Source organism: Lycium barbarum, chromosome 3, assembly GCF_019175385.1.
Source record: "Lycium barbarum isolate Lr01 chromosome 3, ASM1917538v2, whole genome shotgun sequence".
In the NCBI taxonomy this organism is placed as follows: domain Eukaryota; kingdom Viridiplantae; phylum Streptophyta; class Magnoliopsida; order Solanales; family Solanaceae; genus Lycium; species Lycium barbarum.
The window spans coordinates 35,678,672-35,704,621 of record NC_083339.1 but is presented as its reverse complement, the minus strand read 5'-3'; the positions used below and the strand labels follow the sequence as shown (position 1 = coordinate 35,704,621).

The following is a 25,950-nucleotide window of genomic DNA, read 5'->3' as shown; positions in this document are numbered from 1 at the left end:
ACAGATTGAATATACTATGAAAACAGGACTCAGCAGATTCCAAACCAAATGACAGATTGAAGACATTATGAAAACAACATCTTATAGACAGGCTGAAGCTCTAACTGAAAGCACAATTCAGGTCACACAAGAAGGCTACTACCAGGTTCATTCATACATCAAAAGAAAAAGAGAGATAAGGAATTAGTGTTCTAAACAGCGGACTGATACTAAACTTGAATCTGAACAGACTAAACAACGCAGATACATTTAGCTATTAGGCACCTGGTGTTAAAAATACTCCAAGACAATCCACACTCTATTTTATCAGCTTTTAATAGATTAAGCAGAGAAACATGTCAAACAAATATAAAAGGGCCCATTAATAGACTAATCTGCCAGAAATTAATAAAGTTGCACTAGACCTCCGATTAAACCAGCCAAAACAAGCACCTAATACATAATTATCAAGCTAATCTAACAACTTAATGTGATAAAATGTCACGCTTACAAGTAGTTGGCTGGACCACATCTGATTTATATTAAACATACATAAACTACTAAGACATACTTAGTGACTAACGAATACCAACAGAATCAAACTAATCACTAAGCTAACACTTAACTGTCACCTAGGCATAAATCAAACAGATAGGAAGAACATTATACAATAACCACGTTTCAGATTCAACGAGACATTCATGACCATGCTAATATCATTCGAACAAACATACAGAGGACTAGATTATCTTGGAAATGGCATAAGCATACTAAACTTGAATTAAACCAGGATTAGATAAACACCAACACCATGGTATGGAATTACAGAAATTAAACATGCACAGACATGTCTAAACTAGCAATTAGACAACTTATCTGACTGTGTAGAAAAAAAAGAAGCAATTAACTCAAATATGCACACCCCAGTAATTCGGCACACACAAACAAGCTATAATCCAGGCTTAAGGCAGCATTCATCTCTGGTTTGACAAGGAGCTTTCAAGGACACACACGGGTTAAACATCCTAGTCTCATGCTTATGTCATAATCTCGAGCTAGTACTTCATTGAACACTTATTTAAACCAACCATGATGATTACTTGAACCCAATTGTATGCTAACAACTACCATATAACATTCATGCTAATTCATCCCCCCCAAATGACTTGTGAATCAGTTCTTATATTGGTGCTGACCTAAACTAATCATAATGAGAAGCAAAGCACAAATCATATTATGGTTAAACCAACAATACTGCAGTATTTAAACGATTGCCAACATCCTTTAAAGCTTAAGACAACACCACTTTTCTGTCAACATTAGGCTACATATTTTAAAATAAATCTTCTCAAAACAAACCAAAATAAACACTTATATGCTAATGCGAAAATGAATGATAGGATATATTATTTGAAAAAATAGAGTAAAAGAGAGACAATGCTGGCCTGTTCTAATCGTATATGTAATATACCTAAGATATACACACCACTGTGTGTATATCTTAGGTATATCGAATGTATATCTTTTCCTTATCTCGATAACCCACTGTATATCCTATATATATGCGGTTTCAAATATGTCTTAGGTCCTGGAAATTCATTCTTAAGCAACAATAGACATCTTTCAAATTCGAATAATGATTAATATCCTATCCTAACAGCTCCCAAACATCAAACAAATAACGCGACGACAACGAAACTACATAACCACTGAACATACAGCAGAATAAACTAAAAATCTTAACCAAAACAGAAATTAAAACTTATGAGTGATAAGGTATCGAAGTTTACCTCTTTTGTGTGCAATGAACTGAGGTCGTCGGGGCCTCGAATCTATGCTCGAATTCGAACGAACGATTAAAGTAACTAAAGTTCCCAACTGGAAAGTGAAAATAGAGTAATATGTGGTTATTTTTTAGAATTGAGGCTATCTATTCGATGATAATTTCAGTCCCAAACCGTATATTTCAACAGAAAGGGTTTTCTGATTTAAAGGAAAATCCAGACCAAAATATATAAAAAAAAAATTAAGACTCGATGACAGAAAACTCGTGTATCTTCCCAAAAAAAAAACTGAAAAATCCCCCCCTAAGACCGATTCAACCCGCATTCGTTTATAGGGTTTTTATTGCGTTAAAGTGAAGAGAGGAGCTTATGAGAGAGAAACGATTGGCGTGGGGAGACAAAAGGAAGTGGGGAGCAGAGGCGTGGGTGACAGAGTGTGGTGGAAGCATGGAGATGGCAGAGATGTGGTGGGGAGAACGTGGGAGACGAAGGAGGAGAGAGGAAGAGAAGCGGGAAAGGGGAAAGGTTAGGGGTGTGCGGCGGGTTAAGGGATTAGGTTTAGGGATTTAGTTTAGGTTGAGCTGATTAAAACAAATGGGCCGGACGGGTTGCGTATTGTAGTGGGCTGGACCAGGTAGTTTAGGATGTGGGCTGGTCCGTTTGGGCTGAAAATGTGGGTTGGGTATAAAAATGTGGGTTGTTTATTTGGGTAGGGAAATAATATTGTATTTGTATTTCGGGTCATTAATTTGGCTGAAAATTGTTGATCCTTCCTCCTCTATTTAATTTTTTGGGATTTCTAATTTAATAACTAGTACAGTGCATGCTATCTAAAGACATTAAATAATTAATATGTAAAAAGAAAAAATAAGGATTTTACAAAATGTTGTCTTGTAATTAATTTAGCGATTCCAAACCCGAAAATGAAGCGATGACGAACATTTAAAATTTGTGATAAAGTAATGCTCTTAATGTTTAAAAATAAAAGTAGCGAAAATAATAGTATTGAAAATAAAGTATTTAGTTCGTCAGTAAATTTAGAAGCCCGAGTAAATAAAATTGAATAAAGGAGGGACAAAATTGGGTGTCAACAAGTGCCCCTCTTCGACCGGAGATGATGTAAGAGTCTTCGGGCGAAGAAGTTGACGTAGCAGCCAATTTTGTTTCGACCGACAAACATGAACTTGAGAAAATGCAGTTTAGGGGAATTGGTGGAAAATATTATGGTATGGAAAGAATTATGGTTGAATCTGCTGAGAGAATGTTATTTATGGATTTATGACTTCGCAAGGGTTGTAGACAGGTGACGAGAATGAAACATATGCTTATAGCCTCCTGATTATAAATGTGGCGCGCAACACACCTATAAGTAGGACTCTACCAGACACGATGTAAGTTCTCCAAAAATGCCCCAGTGTTGAGTTATGGAGACACTGGGATATAGACAGACTTACAAGATTGTGAGAGGAGTTGATTAAGTAGAGTCTTAGCGGTGTATATGAAAGAATTTTTTTGGATAACCTACATATCACATGTTGTGGACGTAGGCGGAATCGAGTTCGAGAGTAGATTCGTGACCTTTGCTTGGGAGTTTGATATTCCTCTTTAGCATGTTTTCCCCAGTTCACTGCGTAAGATAAGGTTCCACGTTGTGTTGCGTCTCCGCAGGTTGTACTTTCTGTCAAAACTGAAATTCATGTCAAAATTAGTAGTAATGTTGGAAGTGTAAAATTATAAAGAATGTAAAATGATAGTAAATATGAGTGTGGGAATGAAGATGAAGCCGTGTGGATTTTAATGAAGCAGTGTGGCCAAATGTTGTCTCTGGTTGTCTTCCAGGACTTGAATGAATGCGCGATGTTTATGCTGAATATCTCCAGTTGTATTTGAAGAATTTAAATGATAATGAGGCCTCCGGCTGTCTTTGGAGGCTTAATGATAATTCCTTTAAAGTTCAAGGTAAAATCGTTAGAGTTGGTAAAGTGAATGATAAAGTAGAGAGTAAAGGCATAGTGCAGCCGTCTGGCTTATGCATATGAGACTGTATAGTCGAGTGATGCCCCCGGTTGTCTTCGGAGACTCGACGCCAATCCTGTAAAATTCAAGATAAAAATGTGAATTCTTATTTTAGGGTGGAATGACCCAATATGTCCTATTTTAGGGTGGACGAACCCAAGTATCCTATTTTAGGGTGGAAGAACCCAATATGTCCTATTTTAGGGTGGACGAACCCAAGTATGTCTCCGGTTGTTTTCGAGGACATGATGCATATGCCGTGTGAGGCATTTAAAGAAATGATATCCTATTAAAGGCGGACGAGCCTAAAGTGTCCTATTAAAGGCGGACGAGCCTAAAGTGTCCTATTAAAGGCGGACGAGCCTAAAGTGTGCGTTTGCGAACAATGATGTTGTCCCTTTGCAGGGCCTTTGAAAGTAATAATGCAATACCGGTGGGGTGCCTTTGCAGTGCGGGCATTTGAAAGCAGTAGTGCATATGCAGTGCGGGCATTTGAAGAAATGATGTCCTATTCAAGGCGGACGATCCTAAAATGTCCTATTCAAGGCGGACGAGCCTAAAGTGTCCCATTAAAGTCGGACGAGCCTAAAGTGTCCTATTAAAGGCGGACGAGCCTAAAGTGTCCTATTAAAGGCGGACGAGCCTAAAGTGTATAGTTATCCTCGGAGTGTGATATTGATTTTAAAGTAAAGTCATTAAAGTTTTTAAAATAAATAATAAAAACGGAGAGTAAAGTAAGAGTCAGTTCGCTCGGCTAATGATATTGATGATATCGTGACAGGCCAAATTAAGGACACGTAATCCTGATTTAATTCGCCTTCAATCTCGTCAACCTACAAAAATAGGTATATAAAGTCATAAAATTATTGTGATAAAAATAAAATAAATTAAAAGATAAAGTTGGAAATAAAGCCGTATGGATTTTGAGGCGAGGCCATAATGAGCCAAATGATGCTTTTGGCCCTGATTGATAGACTTGACTGTTGATCTCGCAATTTTAGGTTCCAGCACTCAAAGAAAAATTCTTAGTTTGGGAGGGGGAAGTTGATTCGTGTTTGACTCGAAGCTTGACGTTGTTGGTTCTCCATTCGTCTTATTTGTTTGGATCTCGTGACCCCCGTTCAAGCCTCGGTAGATGAACAGTAGTGAAACAATTGAAAGAAAGTATTTCATTTGAAAGGTAGGTATGTAAGTATATGTATGCGGAAAGATATATATGTAAGTATATGTATATAAGGAAATATATATGTGTAAACATATGTATGTAAGTTGTAAAATATTTCTGCCAACTTCAGATTGTGACACTTCTGAAACAATTGGAAAGTCATTTGTCTATACTATTTCCTGTCTGGTAGCCTTAATCTTGTCGATGTCTAACTCTTCTCTTGTCTAATCTTTCAAAATATGCCCCAGTTTTGGGTTCAGAAGGGTGTGCTAAAATTTATGTTATGGGGTGACCGAACCTTGTATAGGTTGCCTACGTATCCTGCCAAGGAATCAGGTCAGAACGTAGTTCGTAAGGTTCATAAAAAAATGGTTTGAAGTTTTCTAATAAAGGGACCGAACCCGATGTGGATTGCCTACGTATCCCACCAAGGGAATCAGGTCAGCGTAGTTCTATTATATAAATGGTAAAAGATTTGTTGGATTTTTATCTAGGTGTGACAGACCTATATGTTGATAGTCTACGAATCCCGCCAAGGGAATCAGGCTATATGTAGTTATCCTTGTATAAGGATTTTTTGGATTTTCTATTATAATACAACCGAACCCTACATGGGCTGCCTACATATCCCACCTCGGGAATCAGGTCGGAACGTAGTTCGTACGTGTTAGGAAAGGTTGCGAACTAGGTTGTCTAACCTAATGTCATACTTTGATTTCTCCTTGAATTGCTAGCTTTCTGTTTAGGTCATTGCCTATCGGCTATTTCGATTTCTTCGAAGTGGAATATTGTCTTGTACTCGAATTTTCTTTGTTACTCTCTCGAGATGTATGTTTTTTTTATTCGTTTATTTTGTGTCACAATCGTAGAGTTGACAGTTTTGATAAATAAAGTAGAAAATAACAATAATAGATGATTTAAGGAAAATCAGAAATTCATTCATAGGTTTGCAATCCAAAAGATGAAGCAAAGCAACAAAAGTTTTGCGCGTGATTCAAAAGATAACAATCCACTACATGTTCAGTCTACCAAGACTACCGGCGCATCAGAGACGGAGTACAAGTCAAATTCCTCAGAGTCTCTCCAGGTTCGGCACCCCATATTGTCAGTGCCTTGGTGTTGTGAGTAGTTGTAGCAGTAATCTTCATGTGTGTCTATCTTTGGACTGTTCATGGGAGCGACAAAAGTTGATGACATGTCTCCTTTTCACCCTCCAATCGACACACTAGATTCGTTCAAACTTCGTGAGCAGGCAAAGGATTGTTGACCACATTGGGCTTAGCTTCCGCGAGCTGGACTACTCCTTCCTTAATCAGGGCTTCGATTTTATTTTTAAGCCCATAGCAATCTTCAGTGGCGTGCCCAGCAACTCCAGAATGGTATGCACAGCGCTTGGAACCATCAAACCATTTTGGGATAGGATCGGGAATTTTTCCTTCAATCGGTTGTATTACGCCTGCTGCTTTCATTCTTTCAAACAATTGAGCCAAGGGTTCAACGATCCGAGTGTAATTACGGGTGTTTTTGGTGTCATGGTTTGGACGGGCTCTGGGTATAGCATGTGGTCGATTTTGGTAAGTTGGGGCTTGGACGAGTTGATACGGACGCGGGTTTTGATGTGGAGGTGCTCGGGGTTGGTAGTAGTTTGCTTGGGCGTTGTAGACAGGGTAAGGAGATGGTGGAGCTTGGTAGGGTTCAGGGTAGTAGTAAGGATAGAAGGGTTGTTGTGGGTGGTTAAAGTATGTAATGGCTTGTTTCGGCTTATGCCCTTGAACGTTCATGACTGCAGCGACATCTTCCTTCTTCTTTTTAACCCCGTTGATAGAACCAGTTTGAATAGCTTTGTTTATCGCTTGTAAAGCAATAAGATCCTGAATCTTTCCCGATTTGATTCTTTCTTCTAAGGCTTCTCCCATTCGGACAACTTCTGTGAATTTTTGTCCCATCATACCTATCATTTTCTCATAAAATATGCCAGCCTGGCATTCAATAAAGGTAGCAGTCATTTCTCTATCATTCATCGGAGGTTGAACCCTGGCCGCTTCTGGCCTCCAGCGTAACGCATACTCGCGGAACGTCTCAACGGGCTTCTTGGTTAACTTAGTCATGTAGACTCTATCTGGCGTGATATCAGTGTTAAAACTGAATCTATCCATAAAGTCTTGCGCCATGTCACTCCAACCACGCCATTTACGGACGTCCTGTTGTGTATACCAAGTAAGAGCCTCACCAGACAAGCTTCTTATGAAGAGCTTCATCCTTATGTTCTGGTCTCTACCTACTCCAACCAGCTTATCGCAATAGGCCCTTAAGTGTGTATGGGGGTTGCCTGTTCCATTGAATGTATCAAATTTCGGTGGCTTGTAGCCTACGGGAAAATCAACGTCAGGCTGAACACACAGATCTTCGTATTCTACGCTCTTGCTTCCCCTGGAAACTTGAAGGTTTCTCATTGCTTCTTTGAGACTATGGATTTCTTTTAACAACATATCATCCGCCCTTGCTTTCGCCTCTTTTTCCATTTCCTCGTATTGATCCACCTCGGGTTGGAACCTGACCGTTACTGGGTTGGTAAAGGCTTGTGTTTCTGCGGCATATACTGGAGGAACATACTGTGTATTTGGAGTGACAAAATGTGCCCCTTGTAGATGCTGGGTTGGCTAAGTTTGGACGGTGGGGGTGTTTTGGACTGGAGGTGGTGTGTTATAAGTGGTGTTTGTAGGTGGTTGATTTGGTAGGTTTAGAGGAGTAGTCGCAGGTGGTGGATTAGTGTTGGTGGGCAAAGTAACATAGGGAGTGTGAACTAGCGATTGACTTGGTGGGTTGACGGGTGGTGGATTAGGAGTAGCATAGGTAGTATAGGTGGGTGGTTGATTTTGTGGAGGAGTATAGTTAGTGTAAGTGGGTGGTTGACTTTGTGGGGGAGTATAGGCGGATGATGGATTTGGTGGATTTGCGGGGGTGATTGGAGGTAAGTTGTTGTTGGTAGATGCATTGTTTTGTGGAGGAAAATGCTTAGGAACTGGAGATTCGAGTGATGGGAAACGAGGTGGGTTTGGTGTAGTATTTCTAGGTTCAGGAGGCGGACTTTGGAGTGTGATGGATAAATTGGTCAAGTCCCTAACCCGATTCAGTTCTCCACGTAGATCCTCAATTTCTTGAGTCAGGCGGGCGATATGTTCATCACGTTGAATAGTAGTTCCATGTTCGGAAGTCTCGGGGGGATCACCAGAGATCACGATGTTTTCCACACCAGTTGAAATAGGTGCGGCCGGATCAGACATAGTAATTTCATTTCCTTGAACAGCCCAACTACGTTCAGGTAACGATGACGTCTTTGACCTTGTGATGTAAGGATGGTCGGCCATCGAGTGTCAACACGAATCAACTCTTTGGGAATAAACATAAAAAGAAACATAAAGTGCAAATGATGTCAGTCTCATTAACGTGTCTAGGTAAAGTCATGATCACATAGAGTCAAGTAAGTCATGTAGCAAATAATTCATCAAATAAAGTCAAACAAGTTGTCAAACAAATGTAAATAACGCGTCCTAGTATGCATATGACCTCTTTGTTCCAGAGGTAGGCCTAACGTTTGTTTGAAGGGTAAAGTGTACCATAATACGTCATCCCGTTGCTTTGATTAATTAAACAACTTCTATTTCCCCAAAATAAAGTACAAAAGTAGTGTAATATTTTTTACATGTCAAATGAATAAAACATAAAGTGTTTCCTAATCTAAGTAAAGTAAATACAATTTCCTATGTCTAAATATCAGCTCCGTTTTGTGATGTTATTGATCTTCGTCATTCATTGTACTCCAATGCAAATCCATACCTGTCATAGAAACGTTAGTCATTCCCTCCCTCCTAAAGTTTAATTAATTAGAGCAAATAGTCAATATTTAGGCACAGTTATCCTTCAAACATGCACATAAAGTATGATTAGTGTCACTCGGGGTCGTGAACCCGCTTGGACGTTTGGGTAAAGTCATCTAATAAATTTAATACACCAAGGGTATTAAACCTCCTAGGTCATGAAATGTATGCTCTTAATAAAGGGTGTTGTTTAGCTCTATCTTAGGCTGACTAAGAGTGTTTTTCCTATGACACAAGGTTCTCCCAAGTGGACAACTTGGGAGTGAAAAGTCCGTGGCCGCCGACTGCACCGCCGATCGACTAAATCCACAAGATCGATCCAACTAAAGGGTAATTTAGTAGTGCACGGCCGCGAACCGCGAAACCGCTTTAAGTGTGTGAATTTGTGTGAATTTTCCAGGAGTGGAGGAAGTATGAACGGAATGACAGTTTTATCAAAGCAAGTAACACAAAAACAGTTTATATCAAACAAACAATTAATAACATGTAAAAAACAGTTAACAAACAAATAAAGTAATTAAAATAAGCACACAAAGCCTATTTAAACTAAGTCCGTTATGGCTAGAACCTAATTATTCCCCAGTGAAGTCGCCAAGCTTTTATACCCCATTTTAACCGGGTTAAATTAGAAGTACAACATATTGGTGATTCCTATTTTTGTTTTATTTGTTTTAAGGAGTCGCCACCTAATTATTTACGATGAATTAGGACACCTAAATTGATTACAGTTATTTTAAAGTTAACTCTGTTTTAAAAGTCTGCGAAACTTAAGATTCTAGGTAAGGGGTTCAATTAGTCTAAAGGGAAGGTATTAGGCATCCTTTAAGACCCATTAACAATGGTTAGCCGACCGGACTTATGTTATTTAATTAAGGCAAAAGTAGATGTGAATATTTAAGAAAATACCTTGTAAGTATGGCTAAAGTTATTTACAGTAAAACTTGTAGAAAATAATAATTGCATAAAAGAGTTAGTTAAAAAAAATAAACTAAAAGAAGCGGGATCTATAATGTTTATATGCATTTGGAGAAAATGACTAAAATTTAAAAGAGTTATTTAGTAAAAATTTAAAGGTTGTTTTAGACAAATATGTATTTTATGATTCCTTTTTCTCAAAATATGTAATCGCTATTTTGAAAGTCAATTGAAATAACAGTATAGGTATTATAAGTAGTTTTATCATAAAAAAAAAATGGAGATGAAATTTATAGAATTAATCGTTGGTTCCCCTTAAAGTAATTACCCATGACTTCTAAAACCATCCACACTAATTTCCTACAATTCATCTAAGCTAAGAAAAACAAAATAAAAGGAAGTGTTAGTCAAACAATCAAATACACCAAGATGATAGAATGGCAGAAATAGAACGGAGTTCAAATGGGTTTATCCCATTTTGGGATGTTGCTGCCTGCTGTTGTTGCTATGGGTTTCAGCTTCACCACTGTCGTATTAGATCCCGTTTACGCACAAAAAGAATACTGGATTAAGCCATGCCCAATGGCAATAGATGAAGATTGTGTGAGCAATGCAGGTTGTGGCCTCGAGTCCTAATAGAGGGACTCCTTGCGGCTCCATACACCATGTGAACAAAGAAAATAAAATAGGGAAGCATTAGAGAAGCAATCTGATTGTCAAACACGAAAAAGAAAAAAAAATGTAAACTAAAGCAAATTAGGACTGATATGAGTCTTCAACTACCACATATATGTACTACATGCGAATATAAGGAAGAGCAAAACTGAGCGTTATTTATATAACAGAACTCAACGGATTTAAGACTTAACGACAGATTGAATATACTATGAAAACAGGACTCAGCAGATTCCAAACCAAATGACAGATTGAAGACATTATGAAAACAGCATCTTATAGACAGGCTGAAGCTCTAACTGAAAGCACAATTCAGGTCACACAAGAAGGCTACTACCAGGTTCATTCATACATCAAAAGAAAAAGAGAGATAAGGAATTAGTGTTCTAAACAGCGGACTGATACTAAACTTGAATCTGAACAGACTAAACAACGCAGATACATTTAGCTATTAGGCACCTGGTGTTAAAAATACTCCAAGACAATCCACACTCTATTTTATCAGCTTTTAATAGATTAAGCAGAGAAACATGTCAAACAAATATAAAAGGGCCCATTAATAGACTAATCTGCCAGAAATTAATAAAGTTGCACTAGACCTCCGATTAAACCAGCCAAAACAAGCACCTAATACATAATTATCAAGCTAATCTAACAACTTAATGTGATAAAATGTCACGCTTACAAGTAGTTGGCTGGACCACATCTGATTTATATTAAACATACATAAACTACTAAGACATACTTAGTGACTAACGAATACCAACAGAATCAAACTAATCACTAAGCTAACACTTAACTGTCACCTAGGCATAAATCAAACAGATAGGAAGAACATTATACAATAACCACGTTTCAGATTCAACGAGACATTCATGACCATGCTAATATCATTCGAACAAACATACAGAGGACTAGATTATCTTGGAAATGGCATAAGCATACTAAACTTGAATTAAACCAGGATTAGACAAACACCAACACCATGGTATGGAATTACAGAAATTAAACATGCACAGACATGTCTAAACTAGCAATTAGACAACTTATCTGACTGTGTAGAAAAAAAAGAAGCAATTAACTCAAATATGCACACCCCAGTAATTCGGCACACACAAACAAGCTATAATCCAGGCTTAAGGCAGCATTCATCTCTGGTTTGACAAGGAGCTTTCAAGGACACACACGGGTTAAACATCCTAGTCTCATGCTTATGTCATAATCTCGAGCTAGTACTTCATTGAACACTTATTTAAACCAACCATGATGATTACTTGAACCCAATTGTATGCTAACAACTACCATATAACATTCATGCTAATTCATCCCCCCCAAATGACTTGTGAATCAGTTCTTATATTGGTGCTGACCTAAACTAATCATAATGAGAAGCAAAGCACAAATCATATTATGGTTAAACCAACAATACTGCAGTATTTAAACGATTGCCAACATCCTTTAAAGCTTAAGACAACACCACTTTTCTGTCAACATTAGGCTACATATTTTAAAATAAATCTTCTCAAAACAAACCAAAATAAACACTTATATGCTAATGCGAAAATGAATGATAGGATATATTATTTGAAAAAATAGAGTAAAAGAGAGACAATGCTGGCCTGTTCTAATCGTATATGTAATATACCTAAGATATACACACCACTGTGTGTATATCTTAGGTATATCGAATGTATATCTTTTCCTTATCTCGATAACCCACTGTATATCCTATATATATGCGGTTTCAAATATGTCTTAGGTCCTGGAAATTCATTCTTAAGCAACAATAGACATCTTTCAAATTCGAATAATGATTAATATCCTATCCTAACAGCTCCCAAACATCAAACAAATAACGCGACGACAACGAAACTACATAACCACTGAACATACAGCAGAATAAACTAAAAATCTTAACCAAAACAGAAATTAAAACTTATGAGTGATAAGGTATCGAAGTTTACCTCTTTTGTGTGCAATGAACTGAGGTCGTCGGGGCCTCGAATCTATGCTCGAATTCGAACGAACGATTAAAGTAACTAAAGTTCCCAACTGGAAAGTGAAAATAGAGTAATATGTGGTTATTTTTTAGAATTGAGGCTATCTATTCGATGATAATTTCAGTCCCAAACCGTATATTTCAACAGAAAGGGTTTTCTGATTTAAAGGAAAATCCAGACCAAAATATATAAAAAAAAAATTAAGACTCGATGACAGAAAACTCGTGTATCTTCCCAAAAAAAAAACTGAAAAATCCCCCCCTAAGACCGATTCAACCCGCATTCGTTTATAGGGTTTTTATTGCGTTAAAGTGAAGAGAGGAGCTTATGAGAGAGAAACGATTGGCGTGGGGAGACAAAAGGAAGTGGGGAGCAGAGGCGTGGGTGACAGAGTGTGGTGGAAGCATGGAGATGGCAGAGATGTGGTGGGGAGAACGTGGGAGACGAAGGAGGAGAGAGGAAGAGAAGCGGGAAAGGGGAAAGGTTAGGGGTGTGCGGCGGGTTAAGGGATTAGGTTTAGGGATTTAGTTTAGGTTGAGCTGATTAAAACAAATGGGCCGGACGGGTTGCGTATTGTAGTGGGCTGGACCAGGTAGTTTAGGATGTGGGCTGGTCCGTTTGGGCTGAAAATGTGGGTTGGGTATAAAAATGTGGGTTGTTTATTTGGGTAGGGAAATAATATTGTATTTGTATTTCGGGTCATTAATTTGGCTGAAAATTGTTGATCCTTCCTCCTCTATTTAATTTTTTGGGATTTCTAATTTAATAACTAGTACAGTGCATGCTATCTAAAGACATTAAATAATTAATATGTAAAAAGAAAAAATAAGGATTTTACAAAATGCTGTCTTGTAATTAATTTAGCGATTCCAAACCCGAAAATGAAGCGATGACGAACATTTAAAATTTGTGATAAAGTAATGCTCGTAATGTTTAAAAATAAAAGTAGCGAAAATAATAGTAGTGAAAATAAAGTATTTAGTTCGTCAGTAAATTTAGAAGCCCGAGTAAATAAAATTGAATAAAGGAGGGACAAAATTGGGTGTCAACAAGTGCCACCCGTCCCGGATCTTTGCCCAACAGACAGATGAGACCCTGGCTAATTGCTCACAGGGAGAGTCTCATCGGCACCACCCTAGGGGACCGCGGAGTCCATGCTCTAACAACAATTCCGGAATAACATCGAAATCGGCCATGCAACAACGATGCTGGAATAGCTCATCGGACATCGGCCATCTCACAGTCACTGAAGTAAAAGAGTCTGTCAAATATCAGTTTCACACAATCAACGATTCCGGAATTGAACCTCGGACATCGGCCTTTTTACAATCACTCAAGTAAAAGAGTTCATCAAAATATTAGTTTCATATAATCAACAATTTCGGAATGGATCTTCGGACATCGACCTTCTTACAATCACTCAGGTAAAAGAGTTATCAAATATCAGTTTCGCTCAATCAACGATACCGGATCATCACCGGGTATCGGCCATGCATGAATATGAGAGAATGCAATGCATATGTAAATCGATCAAGTTCAATATCACAAGTACCACAACGGGGTACGCCAACAAGTATCACATCACAATACTAACAGTGGGTATGCCAACATACCAAGTACCAACAGTGGGTACGCCAACAACAAATCCAAGTACAAATACCAACCGCGGGTATGTCAATTCTATCCAAATCAAGATGACAAGACATAACTCGATATCTACCAAGTACACATGGCATCAACTATCAAAATGGAATAATCAAGCACACATAATGGGGTGGCTAGTCCCAACACACATCAGGGCCCAACCTAAGGCAATATCCATCCCAACTTCATACCCGAAGGTTCACATGCTGTCTCCGACATTATAATCTAAATATGTGATTCACTATATGAAGTCTCACTAAAGGTAAGCCATAACCTACCTGGACTGCCGAACCGCAACACCAACAAGTCACTCTTTTGCCTTGCCCTTCCTCTGAAGCTCAGAACCAAAGTATTCTAAGCATAATCGAATTATATATTACAAATCATGAAGAATGATACTAATATTGCTATGATATCAACTAGACCCTAGAAATTGGGGAAACGGGCCCACAAGGGCAAAACGGGAAATTCGCGAGCAAAATACCAAATTAAGTACTAGGCAATCATAATACCGCCCTTAATTGTTGATTTTGCTCAATAATTAGCCTAGATTCTGATTTCATGCAAAACCCCCAAATTGGGTATAAACCCTAAATCTCCAAATCCGAAATTCAATGTTAAAAGTGGAAGATCTATGATTAATGAGCCTAGATTTGTCAACCTCTAACAAAACATCACCAATTTATTCATTAATAATCCTAGGAACAACATTCTTCCAAACCCTCTTTCAACTCTTACCACCTTGGGTTCATTAAGGGAGAAGGGGGAATCTTAACATGATTATGGTTTAAAGGACGAATGAAGAAGTGAGTAGGAATTACCTCCAAGATTTTCCTCCAAATATCCTTAGGAGTAGTTTCTTCAAGCTCAAATATCGAAATGGGGTAAATTAAAGGGTCTAGGGCTTTTTAACACTTCATTAATATTATTAACTGCCCGTCACCCGCTGAAGCGGTACCTGGACCGCCCCAGCGACCACCTGGCCGCTTCAGCGGCAATGACTAAAAGTCATATACCGCTTAGCGGCAGGGCTACCGCTCCAGTGGTGCCGCTGCCGCGGTGCTGGTGCCGCTAAAGCAAGCACTAGACACCAGAAACTTAATCCAAGATTTCCTTTCGATCTGATTTTTTGACTAATTCCCCAGGCCATCTGCTCACATACCAGACACATAGTCCCACATAAAAATGCGTTACGAACGCATCCGTGGCCTCGAAATTCCCAACGGATGTCTCGTTAACCGAGCCAACCCCTGGTGCCTTAATCCCAAATTTCCATCCCAAGTCCCGAAATGCACCCAAGTGCATTGGGAACTGAACCAAACACACACACAAGTTCTAAATAATCATCCGGACCTTTCGGAATCGATGGAATTTCAAAAAAGGTTTTTTTGTCCAAACGTCAACTTTGGGTCAACCATTTTTCACTTTACGCCTATATTTTCACCAAAGTTGCCCGAATTCAGTCTAGGCACCTCGGGATACATATCAGCGGTTCCCTCGTGTCACGACCCAACCCCGTGGGCCGTGACTGGTGCCCGACCTGGACACCCGTATACGTACCTGATAAACATAATCAAACTGAACCCATGAACAATATCGACTTTACAAAAGAACTCTGAAGGTTCATAGCGTCAACATATATGTATATTCAGATACACTGTCTCCTGAGGAGTCACAACTGATCATATCATGAAATAATACGCAAGCCGACAAGGCTGCCATCACATATCAATATCATATGCAAGCCGACAAGGCTGCCACTATAGACGAACATTATACCACAGCACCTCGTATAGACACAGCTGAACAGAACCCATACACAACCCACACATATGTCTACAGACCTCTAAGAGTACGAATAGCGAAATATGACGGGACAAGGCCCCGCCGTACCCTTGGATAACATATACATATATATATCATCAGATCTGTACTAAAAGCTTAAACCCCGGAACAACGGAGCTCTCCAAGATAGCTAAGTAGAAGTCCTATGCTGAAGGGTCACCCAACCGACTATCTGTACCTGCGGGCATGAAACGCAGCCCCCCGAAGAAAGGGGATCAGTACGGAATATGTACTGAGTATGTAAAGCATGAAATATAGTAAAGAGGATCATAACTGAAATAGAGATTACCAGAAACAAGTATGACTTTTAAAACATCAATACACTTGCCTTATGAAATGAAAGTCATGCATATCAATATCATATATCATATATATATAACGTGTCCCGGCCCTATAGTGAGGGACTCGGTAAATAAAATCATATCATCATCATGCATATATATATACATATAACGTGTCCCAGCCCTCTAGTGAGGGGCTCGGTGGATAAAGTCATCATATGCCATCCTGGCCGCCATCACCATATCATCATATCATCATGTCATCATATCATCATATACATATACATATAACGTGTCCCGGCCCTCTAGTGAGGGACTCGGTGAACAATGCAGTGAAGCTGTGCACGAAAACATATCCTGGCCCGGGACTCAGTGAAAGACATATTGAGGCATGCACGAGTAGAGTAGTGAGAAACTATATGCAATTTAAAAACATTTTCGAAGACTCAATAGAATAGTCAACACGAGTTACCATTTGAAAATTAGGACAATAGTCGTATCAAATACCTTTCGAATATCACTCGGAACATATCAAACATCCCTTGAATGTCATCATAAGTATATCACAAAGCCTTAAGGATCATAGTCATATGTCACTATAGTATGAAACACTTTATAGAAGTTCAGTCACTAGTTATCATAGAGTTCCTAAGAATAGGAACGGATATTTATCGACTATTAACCAACGTACAGAAAACTGAAGAGGGAGGCTCAATCACTTGAGAATTGTAACATCAAGAAGTGAATAAGAATCATAAATATCACTCAAAGCTTATGAATGGAATTACCCCAAAGTTCATATCATTCATCACTTAAATCTAAGACATGCCAAAAGAAAGAAGGGACGGCTTTAGATACCTGTTAGCGGCTATTCGTAATTCGTTCGTCTCGTCGCTCTTTTAACCTATTTAATATAAGATTAACGTTATCATTAGCAACTATATTTTCCAGTCCACAAATCTATACCCCATTTCTTATTGAACCTATATTTTAGTTTATATAATCTCGTTTAGGGTTTTCTATTATCTAAAAATTTAGCCACTTCCCCTATATTTTCGCCTATCCCAAATTTCCAATTGTCCTCCTGTTGACACAGAAATACCAACAATAACAATATATATAATAAATTCTCCCAGTTCAGCCCATAACCATTCTAACAACCCGACAACTTTCCTTAATTCATTTCAACCCACAATTTCCTATAACATCGATTTCAGGCACTTTCTTAATTCCAATTTCGTCCAATCCAATTTTAATATTTTCATTACAACACCATTAACATAATTACACTATAAAATACGAAAATCTTACCAATTTTTTTCTCGGAGGAATTTCTACTCTTAATTGCTCAAATTTCGCAATTTCTTCTTCCCCGATTCAATATCCAATGTTGCTATCATCTTCTTGGATTTTTAATTCACCTTGGAATTAATCTAGGCAACAAAACATATATTTTTTTTCCACAACCATGGCTGGCCGAGAGCATGGCATCCATGGTTATGATTTTATTTCTTTTTCCCTCAAGTTGGATTTTGCAAAATGAAAGTGAATTGTTTGGTTTGGTCGTTCAACACATATACGTATATGGTGTCCATATATTGGACACGTTTCCCACCTTTTATGACTCATTAATATCAATTTGCTGATTTGTTTTTTTTTTTTTTTAAACGGGTGGGGCCCACAATTTAGAAATTAAATTAATTAATTAATCCTTAATCCCTACTTAATAATTTTAATCATAATTAATTAGTTCCTAATCTCCAATAATATTTCCACACCAAATAAAATTTACGAATAATTTGTGTTCTAATTTAGAATTGAAATTTAAGGGTTTCTATCTCGTGTCCGAAAATGACTCCGCCTTTAACTTGAGTCGACTTGCTTGCGAATAATTCGACGAATAAATTACGGGGTATAACACCTCGGGTCAAAAGCGAGCTAATCAATGCTCGGGAACGGGCGAAAACGCCGAAAGAACTATAACGACCAAACGGATCGTTACATCTAATTATATGTTGTATAACAATTATATTGTATGTATTGAAGGTATTATTTTATCCTGTATATGTGGATGAATTCTAAAGTCATCAAGCCTTGACACATTAAATATATTTAATCTAGCGTAAATCCTCTGTAACTTGAAGCAATTAAGAAATAAAAATGGAAATGAATGAAGAGATGATCAATCTCAAATGGAGAATGTATAGATAAGAAGAGATAGAAGTGACAAAAATATAAATGTTGGGTCAAAGAAGAGAGACAATGATTATAAAAAGGGTTTATCCGTTAAAGAAGAGGGATAAATGATACTCGCTGATTTAGGGGGATTTTTTTCCTTATAATATTTATTCAATTTGTATAAAGATAATAAATAATGTTCTTTTTGATGAATTTGAAAAGGTATGCTATTTACGTGCTTAATTCTAATACAGTGACTTAAAGTGTAATTTTCTCCTTTAACTTGCATCAACAGAGTAAAGAGGCCCAATTAGCTTGTAGCCCCTCATGGCCTATACATTGCAGTAACTAATAAAGTTCCAATTATTTAGCATTTTAATGCTTTATTTTTTATACATGTTAATCTTGCAATTTAATCAATTTATGATATGATGGAAATTTGATCATTTTATATGCCTTATGCGTGGAAAATATTAGTTACTTCTTACAAGTTTCATATTTTTTGTTCGTTTCAGATATTTTAGAACCTAATTATTTTAATGTTCTATAGTCCATTTTATTGATTTTTAATAAGACAATACCATACCTTTTTATAGGGGAATTTTACATAAATGACTGCACTTTCGGGGTTTAAAATTTTCCATAGCTACAGTTTCAATATTTACATTGCGTAGCTACAGTTTCCCAGCTGTATTCAAAAAATGGCTCACTGTATTCATAAAACGGCCTAGCTGTATTCATTAATACAGCGAATAAAAAAAATTCAAAAATTATTTTCACTGTATTCAAGTCATATGTATTCAACTCAGTTGTATTCATGTCAAATGTATTCATCTATAGCTACTTTTACATTGTATTGACTTTATTGTATTTAAAAATCAGTGGTATTCAAACAACATAAATACAAAAAATATTGTATTCAACTTGTTGCATACAATTTTTTTTTAGTGAAGGCAGCGAGTAATACACTAAAAATTGAATACATAAAAACATAGATACACTAAAAATTAACAAAAACACTCAAAAAAACTGAATACAAAACAATAAAATGAATACAATATAAAAAATTAACCAAAAAACTCAAAAATAATGAATACAAATGCTCCGATGATCTCAGCAGATCTGAGAAAAAGGGAGAGAGAGAGAGAGAGAGAGAGAGAGAGAGAGAGATCTAGACGGAGATACACTCAATAAAACAGGCAGAGAGACGAGCTGGTTTAGCCGGAGCTAGGTTTCACCGGAGCTAGTTTGGACGGAGATGGCAATGGAGGGTAGGATCAGAGAAGGGGTGGTGATTTGAGAAGCAGTGGAGGGATGGTCAGGTTGGTGGTTTCGTGGTGGCTGGAGATGGAGGGCGTGGTGGTAGATCTGGTGGGTGTTATCGGAGTTCTGCCGGCGGTGGTGGTTGTCGGTGTAGAAGAAGACAGCTTAGAGAGAGAGAGGTGATGGAGGAGAGAGAAAATGAAGGAAAATGGGAGGAGAGAGAAAATGAAGGAAAATGGGAGGAGATTACGAGAGAATAGAGAGAAAATAGTTTTTAATTCTAAATACAATATAATTTTACTATACTAGTTACCTTGTGTAATTGACATACAAGATTTAGCTATGCGATGTAGTTTGAGCAAAGTATAGCTACTAAATGTAAATAAGGCCTAATGTTCTCTACACTATGTAGATTTCCCTTTTTATAGTTCATACCTACATCTTTTCATCTCCATTACTATCATGTCTTTAATAGGTTTATTTTATTCCGCAAAAGTAGGGGTGTGCATTATTGGGATTGAACCAAAAAAACAAATTGAACCAAACCGAATTTTAATTTGGTTGTTTTTTCGGTTTTTTTGATTTGGTTTCGGATTGAAAACTAAAAATATTGGATATTTGGTTTGTGTTTGAGGGTTTAACCACTTTCAGTCATTCTTACTTAGTGGCCTATTTGTATTAGAGTAAAATATGACTGATTCTCAATCTTTAGGTTATGTACATGTATTAATATACTTTTAAATATTGTATTTTTAAAATTTTACACTATGACTTATATTAGAAAATATATTTAAGAGATTTGACATGATTACTTCTCATTCACTATAATATTTGTTTTTTTTTTTTTGCCATTTTGATTATGTTAGTTATCTTATATGACGCAACCGAATAACTAAACCGAAAAGAGAAAAACCGAACTCAACCAAATTTATTTTGGTTCGGATTGGATTATAGTTTTTAGAAACCGAACACCGAAAAATCCAAACCGAATAATGTAAAACCAAATCGAAAAACAGAATGCACACCCCAACGCAAAAGTCATTTACTAATCTTATTTTATTCAACTGGTTATGGCCTAATCCTACTGTGCACTTGAGATTAATTTGAGAACAAGTTGTTATCTTAATAATTGTCGAGCATCACAACGGCTTTCATCTTCACTTTTAAGATTATTTAATTAATTATTATGGCCTAATTCCACTGTGAACTTGAATAACTGGAACTTTAATTAATTGTTATGGCCTACTTCAATAACGTACGGTTAAATTTTTTTTGGATGAGAGACCTATCCAGAATATTTTTTGTCTAAATTATCCTTATTTATGGGAGTAGGTTACTCTGAGCATCTTTAGTCCCTTAAGTTTATTAAAGTAGAGGACATTTTATCCAACTTATAACAGAATAAAATTTAAAACTAATGGTGACTACCAAAAACACTACTAAAAATAAGGCTAATATTGATCGAAAAAATTGATCGACTTTCGGACCGACAGAGCTTAGTCAGGTTTTTTGCGCCAAAAACCGATCTACTTTTGGACCAATCGAAAAACCGATCGATTCAGCTAGGTTGATCTAATATGTTCTAATTTTAAAAAACGACCGAACTCGGTCTGTGGTTCGGTCGTTTTTTTATTTTTCCATTTTTTGGTGCAAGAAAAAATCGACCTAGCTCGGCCGATTTCTTCATCGATTCGAAAGTTTGGTCGATTTTTACCGTATTTTTAGTAGTGTTTTTTTGAAAGTCACCATTAGCTTTTAAGTTTATTGTGTTAGTTGGACCAAAGATAAGCCACTTTAGCAAAACTGAAGGAACTAAAAATGCTCGAGTTTATATCTAAAGGACCAAAATGGACCTATGACCATAAATAATTTACAATTTTGACTAAAACTCACATCTTTTTCACTTATTAGAGAACATATTTGAACTTTTTTATTTTTTATTTTAGGTGAAAGTTTTCCTTGTTATCTAGAGTTTCATGTTTTCTTTTCTCATTGGAAATTTCCTTTTTTTTTTTTTTTTATTATTACGAGAGATTTTTAATGTCACAATGACGCTACAAAAGTGTCAGCAAAGATTATGGCCATAAAGTATAATTCACAATTGATCCCACGTGGTATCCACGGACCCTAATTCATCTCACTCAAAACAAAAGAACACTGAAAAGGGTGGGCATGCCACAAAACCAAAAAAGTAATCTAAGAAAACAAGGGGGAATTATGGGTCCCTTTCACCATTACTACCAACCCAGGACCCAGATATACTGAATGGTGTCTCATTTGAGTACAAACATCCACTGCCTAATCAATTATAATATGGATTAACTTTTTTGACAGCTAATTTACCTTCTATAATCCTCTAACAACAACCATGTTCAACAGCTCAGGTCTTAATCTATGTTGTCGGATTATTAAAAATGCTACCAGGTGTATGTTGGATCCTCCAAAATTAATTTATATTTGAAAAATTTGACACAAATACAATATTGCTTGTAAGGAAGGACTTATATATAGCCTATGGTCCATATATATATTTTTTTTATTACACAGAGGTAGGAGAAGGGGACTACAAGTTACAACGTGGGGATACGAACCCTCACCAATAAAGGTGAAGATTCAGGTAGCCAACCAACTGAGCTACTAGATCCCTACCTATGATCCATATTATCTGTCTTTTAAAAACTTTTTATATCCGTTAATTGAGACATATATTAATAGTCTTTTAATCACAAGAGTCTTTACCAAAGGTACCACTTATCTCTCTCTTTTTTTCTTTTTTTTTTTTCAATAAGGTAAGATAAAAGCTACCATTCATCGCCCCGTAAACGTCTCCATTATTTAACAGTCCACTAATTAAAACAATGAAGATGGATTTGAAAAATAAAAGTAATTAATTTCTTATTTTTTTAAAAGGTCAAATAATTTGAAACAAATTTTGGTCGACCATAGAGATCGGAGGAAAGATCTTTTTTATTTGAATCAAATGTTAAAAATGACTACCTTTAAAAGCTTTTCCCTTTCATAAGTATCATTTATTGGTACAGTGCTAAGTGCTAACAACAAAACCACTACACTTCAATGTAATCCTTCTGTCTCCTAAGTAACACCTTTTAAGTAATATTTGATTCACAAAAAGAAAGAAAAAAAATGGAGAGATGAATGTAAAAAGGAAGCACTTGATAGTTAAGTCACAATTTTAAGGAGTGGGAAGACACTACTAATGCTGTGACATTATAACCATGCCAAAAAAGTTTTTTTCATCTTGTTTATACTTTCCCAACAAAGAAACCTATTAGCAGAAGAAAACATACCTGATGTGAAAAGCATATAGTGACAATCCATTCCGCACATGAAAATCAATGAGCTTGTTTTTGTCATTTATTGGTTGGCTCATGGCCATTGCTTTTCTGATGTACAAATTGGTTATGAGGTAAGTCTTGCTATACCAACATCATATAACAGAGGATTCATAGGCAGGGCATTTTTAATGGAAACTGACAAACAAACGGCACCAAATTTTAGAGCTGCAATAAGTGTTGAAGCCAATAATGAGAAGTACACATGTTCACTTGATGTCTTTCTTGGAGATGTGAAAGTTTGGAGTTCTGGTCATTTTTCAAAGTTCTACACAATAGACAAATGTGCACTTCAACTAACTCAATATGGAGACTTATTGTTGAAGGGTCAAGATGATAAAGTTGGATGGAAAGCTGGTACTTCTGGACAAGGTGTGAAGGTAACTGTGAATCTTTTTATGTCAATTTTCAGTTTAAGACATAAATACTGTACGGCTTCTGATAAATTGTATGTGCAACAAAAATATTGCCTTTTCTTATGAGCAATCTGCAACTTTGAGGCAAAACACTGATGAGGTAATTTGTATGTTCTCAAAACACTTATACTCCCTCTATTCCACTAACGTGACACTTTCAGTTTTCAAGATAAACTTGACCAACATTTTAAAGTAATTTTATTATATGAACATAAAAAGAATTGCAACTTAAAGTACTGTTTGTTTAGCTTTTGAATATCTAAATTTTAATTGTAAAATATTTAGTTGATCTTATCCAATTTAACTTCAAAGCTTAGTCAACTTAACTCTCGCGAAACGAAAGGTGCCACATAAATTGGGATGGAGGGAGTAATCTTTTTTGAGGTAAAACTACAAAAGGGCCAAATTATAATGTGCCCAAATATCTAAATTTTAACTTTAAAATATTTAGTTGATCTTATCCAATTTAACTTCAAAGCTTAGTCAACTTAACTCTCGCGAAACGAAAGTTGCCACATTAATTGGGGCGGAGGGAGTAATCTTTTTTGAGGTAAAACTACAAAAGGGCCAAATTATAATGTGCCCCTCGTGGAACATAAATATTGAATGCTAATATTTGATTTCTTCTGCAGAGGCTGCACTTACTTGGGACAGGTAATTTGGTCTTAGTTGATGCTTTGAACTTGATAAAATGGCAAAGTTTCAATTTCCCAACTAATATTATGCTTTGGGGCCAAAGACTAAGCTCAAGAACTCGGTTAACTTCTTTCCCTATCAACTCTAGTTTGTCATATTCTTTTGAGATTCAGTATGACAAGATTGCATTGTACTTGTACTCTGGAAAATCGAAGTATTCGTACTGGGAATATACACCTTCGGAAGTGGATGGCCTAAATATCACTTATGTTGAGTTAACTTCCAACGCGTTGGAGATATTCAACAACGAAAACCATAGAATCGGAAGAATAAAATCTGACAAGCCAGAGCCTCTGAGGTTTTTAGCATTGGGGAATAACACCGGGAATTTGGGATTCTATTATTACTCATCTGACAAAGGAAAGTTTGAAGCTTCATATCAAGCACTAAACACTACTTGTGATCTTCCTTTGGCATGTAAACCTTATGGTATTTGTACATTTTCAAAACAGTGTTCTTGCATAAGGCTAATAAAAAGAGGAGACGGGTTGCTTTCTGATTGCACGGAAAATGTAACCGAGGGATTTTGTGGAAGAAATGAATCCCAAATGCTAGAATTACAAGGCGTTACGAGTATATTAAGAAGCAATCCTTATAAGGTCAATGTCAGCAAAGAAATATGCGCGAATTTGTGCTTGGATAACTGTACATGTGTTGCGGCATTACATTTTTCATTTGAGGATTCTGAGGATGATCCCACAAAACCGGGCGAATGCTATCTGTATGGACTAGTGAGAGGAGTTAAACAAATAGAAAGGGATGGAAGACTGAGTTATATGGTCAAGGTACCAAAGGGAATTGATCAAGGTCATGATAAGCACTCTCATTGGAAGAAATGGATTCCAATTGTTGTAGGAGTGGTTGATGGAGTTGTATTATTACTTGTTTTAGGAGGGATTGGATACTATGTAATACGAAAGAGAAGAAAGTCGTGCGCGGATACTGGTCACAGCAATTGATATTGTATAGCTGAAATTTTGTTTTCAAGATAACATTTTCTTCATGGATATAGTATTGACTGATTTTCATGAAAAAACAAGGATGAAGCTCGAGCTACGGATACTAAACTTCTAACCAAGAAGTTAAATTTGACAACTTCAAATCCAAAGGAAAGGAACTTAATTTACAGACTTACAAGAAGATAGAAGTGAATTGATGAAATGCCTATTGAGCTGAAGTTCCAAGAAATAGAAGTGTCAGGTATGCAATCTTTTCAGGGTTAAAATATGTTATCACTTCACATGGGATTTTTTAATTCCTGAACTAAGATGTTGAATTTGTTAATGTTCCAAGGTTGGAGAAAAAGGCTACAGCATTCTTGCTCGAAAAATTGAGCAAGCTTGACTTACAAAATGCGCGGAGTAACATTAGCCAAATGTATCTAGTATAAACTATATATAAGTTGATTTGCTCAATTGTAAACTAGATTCTTGCAGTTCTTTTTTATTTTCCTTATGTTTCCAACCAAGACATAAACTTCAGACATAAGGAGAGATTCATGCTCCATTTAAATTCTTTTTAGCTCAGTGACTATTTGCCTTGAACAAACTAAACCATTGTAGTTTCTGGTCTTAGCCTCATTTTCTGGCTTTAAACTCAGTAAATTATTATACCTTTTTAATTAATACTTCTAATGTCACAACTGTCTGTGGAGCAAGTTGTGGAGATATGTGAGTCAAGTGTGTGTGTATGAGACAGTGAAAGAGATAACACAAAGGGGATCGAGTAGGATAAAATAAATCTAGTACTCTGCCTATGAGTTGAGCTAATACTGTCATAGACAGTTAGACACTAGTCATTGCATCAACATCTAAACACATAACGTATGAATATACTTAAATTATTAATTAACCTCAATTGCA

At 36.7% G+C, this 25,950-nt stretch overlaps 1 protein-coding gene and 1 long non-coding RNA gene across 3 annotated transcripts; one reads left to right on the top strand and one right to left on the bottom strand.

Annotated features, from left to right (window-relative positions):
- Positions 1-15,690: 15,690 nt before the first annotated feature.
- On the bottom strand, positions 15,691-18,044 carry LOC132630995 (uncharacterized). The gene is made up of 3 exons (XR_009578775.1): positions 17,494-18,044; positions 17,041-17,086; positions 15,691-16,079 (listed from the first exon to the last, which is right to left on the bottom strand). It is a non-coding gene; the product is annotated as an uncharacterized LOC132630995 (long non-coding RNA).
- Positions 18,045-22,660: 4,616 nt separating this feature from the next.
- On the top strand, positions 22,661-25,600 carry LOC132630994 (G-type lectin S-receptor-like serine/threonine-protein kinase SD2-5). 2 transcript variants are annotated; one of them, XR_009578774.1, is made up of 3 exons: positions 22,661-23,356; positions 24,025-25,288; positions 25,382-25,600. XR_009578774.1 is itself a non-coding variant. In XM_060346589.1 (2 exons), the coding sequence occupies exons 1-2, from the start codon at positions 22,970-22,972 to the stop codon at positions 25,045-25,047; spliced, it is 1,410 nt and encodes a 469-aa protein (XP_060202572.1). In that variant the 5' UTR covers positions 22,661-22,969; the 3' UTR covers positions 25,048-25,600. The 2 variants fall into 2 exon arrangements, 1 of the variants encoding a protein (XP_060202572.1); XM_060346589.1 differs by having other exon boundaries at positions 24,025-25,600.
- The last annotated feature ends 350 nt before the right edge of the window (positions 25,601-25,950 follow it).

What these genes read in the sequence shown, in the direction of transcription:
- LOC132630994 (XM_060346589.1), top strand. Translation starts at nt 22,970, where the DNA reads ATGAAAATCAATGAGCTTGTTTTTGTCATTTATTGGTTGGCTCATGGC. An exon ending in CTTCTGGACAAGGTGTGAAG is followed by an intron (nt 23,357 to 24,024) that starts GTAACTGTGAAT and finishes TTTCTTCTGCAG; the next exon opens with AGGCTGCACTTACTTGGGAC.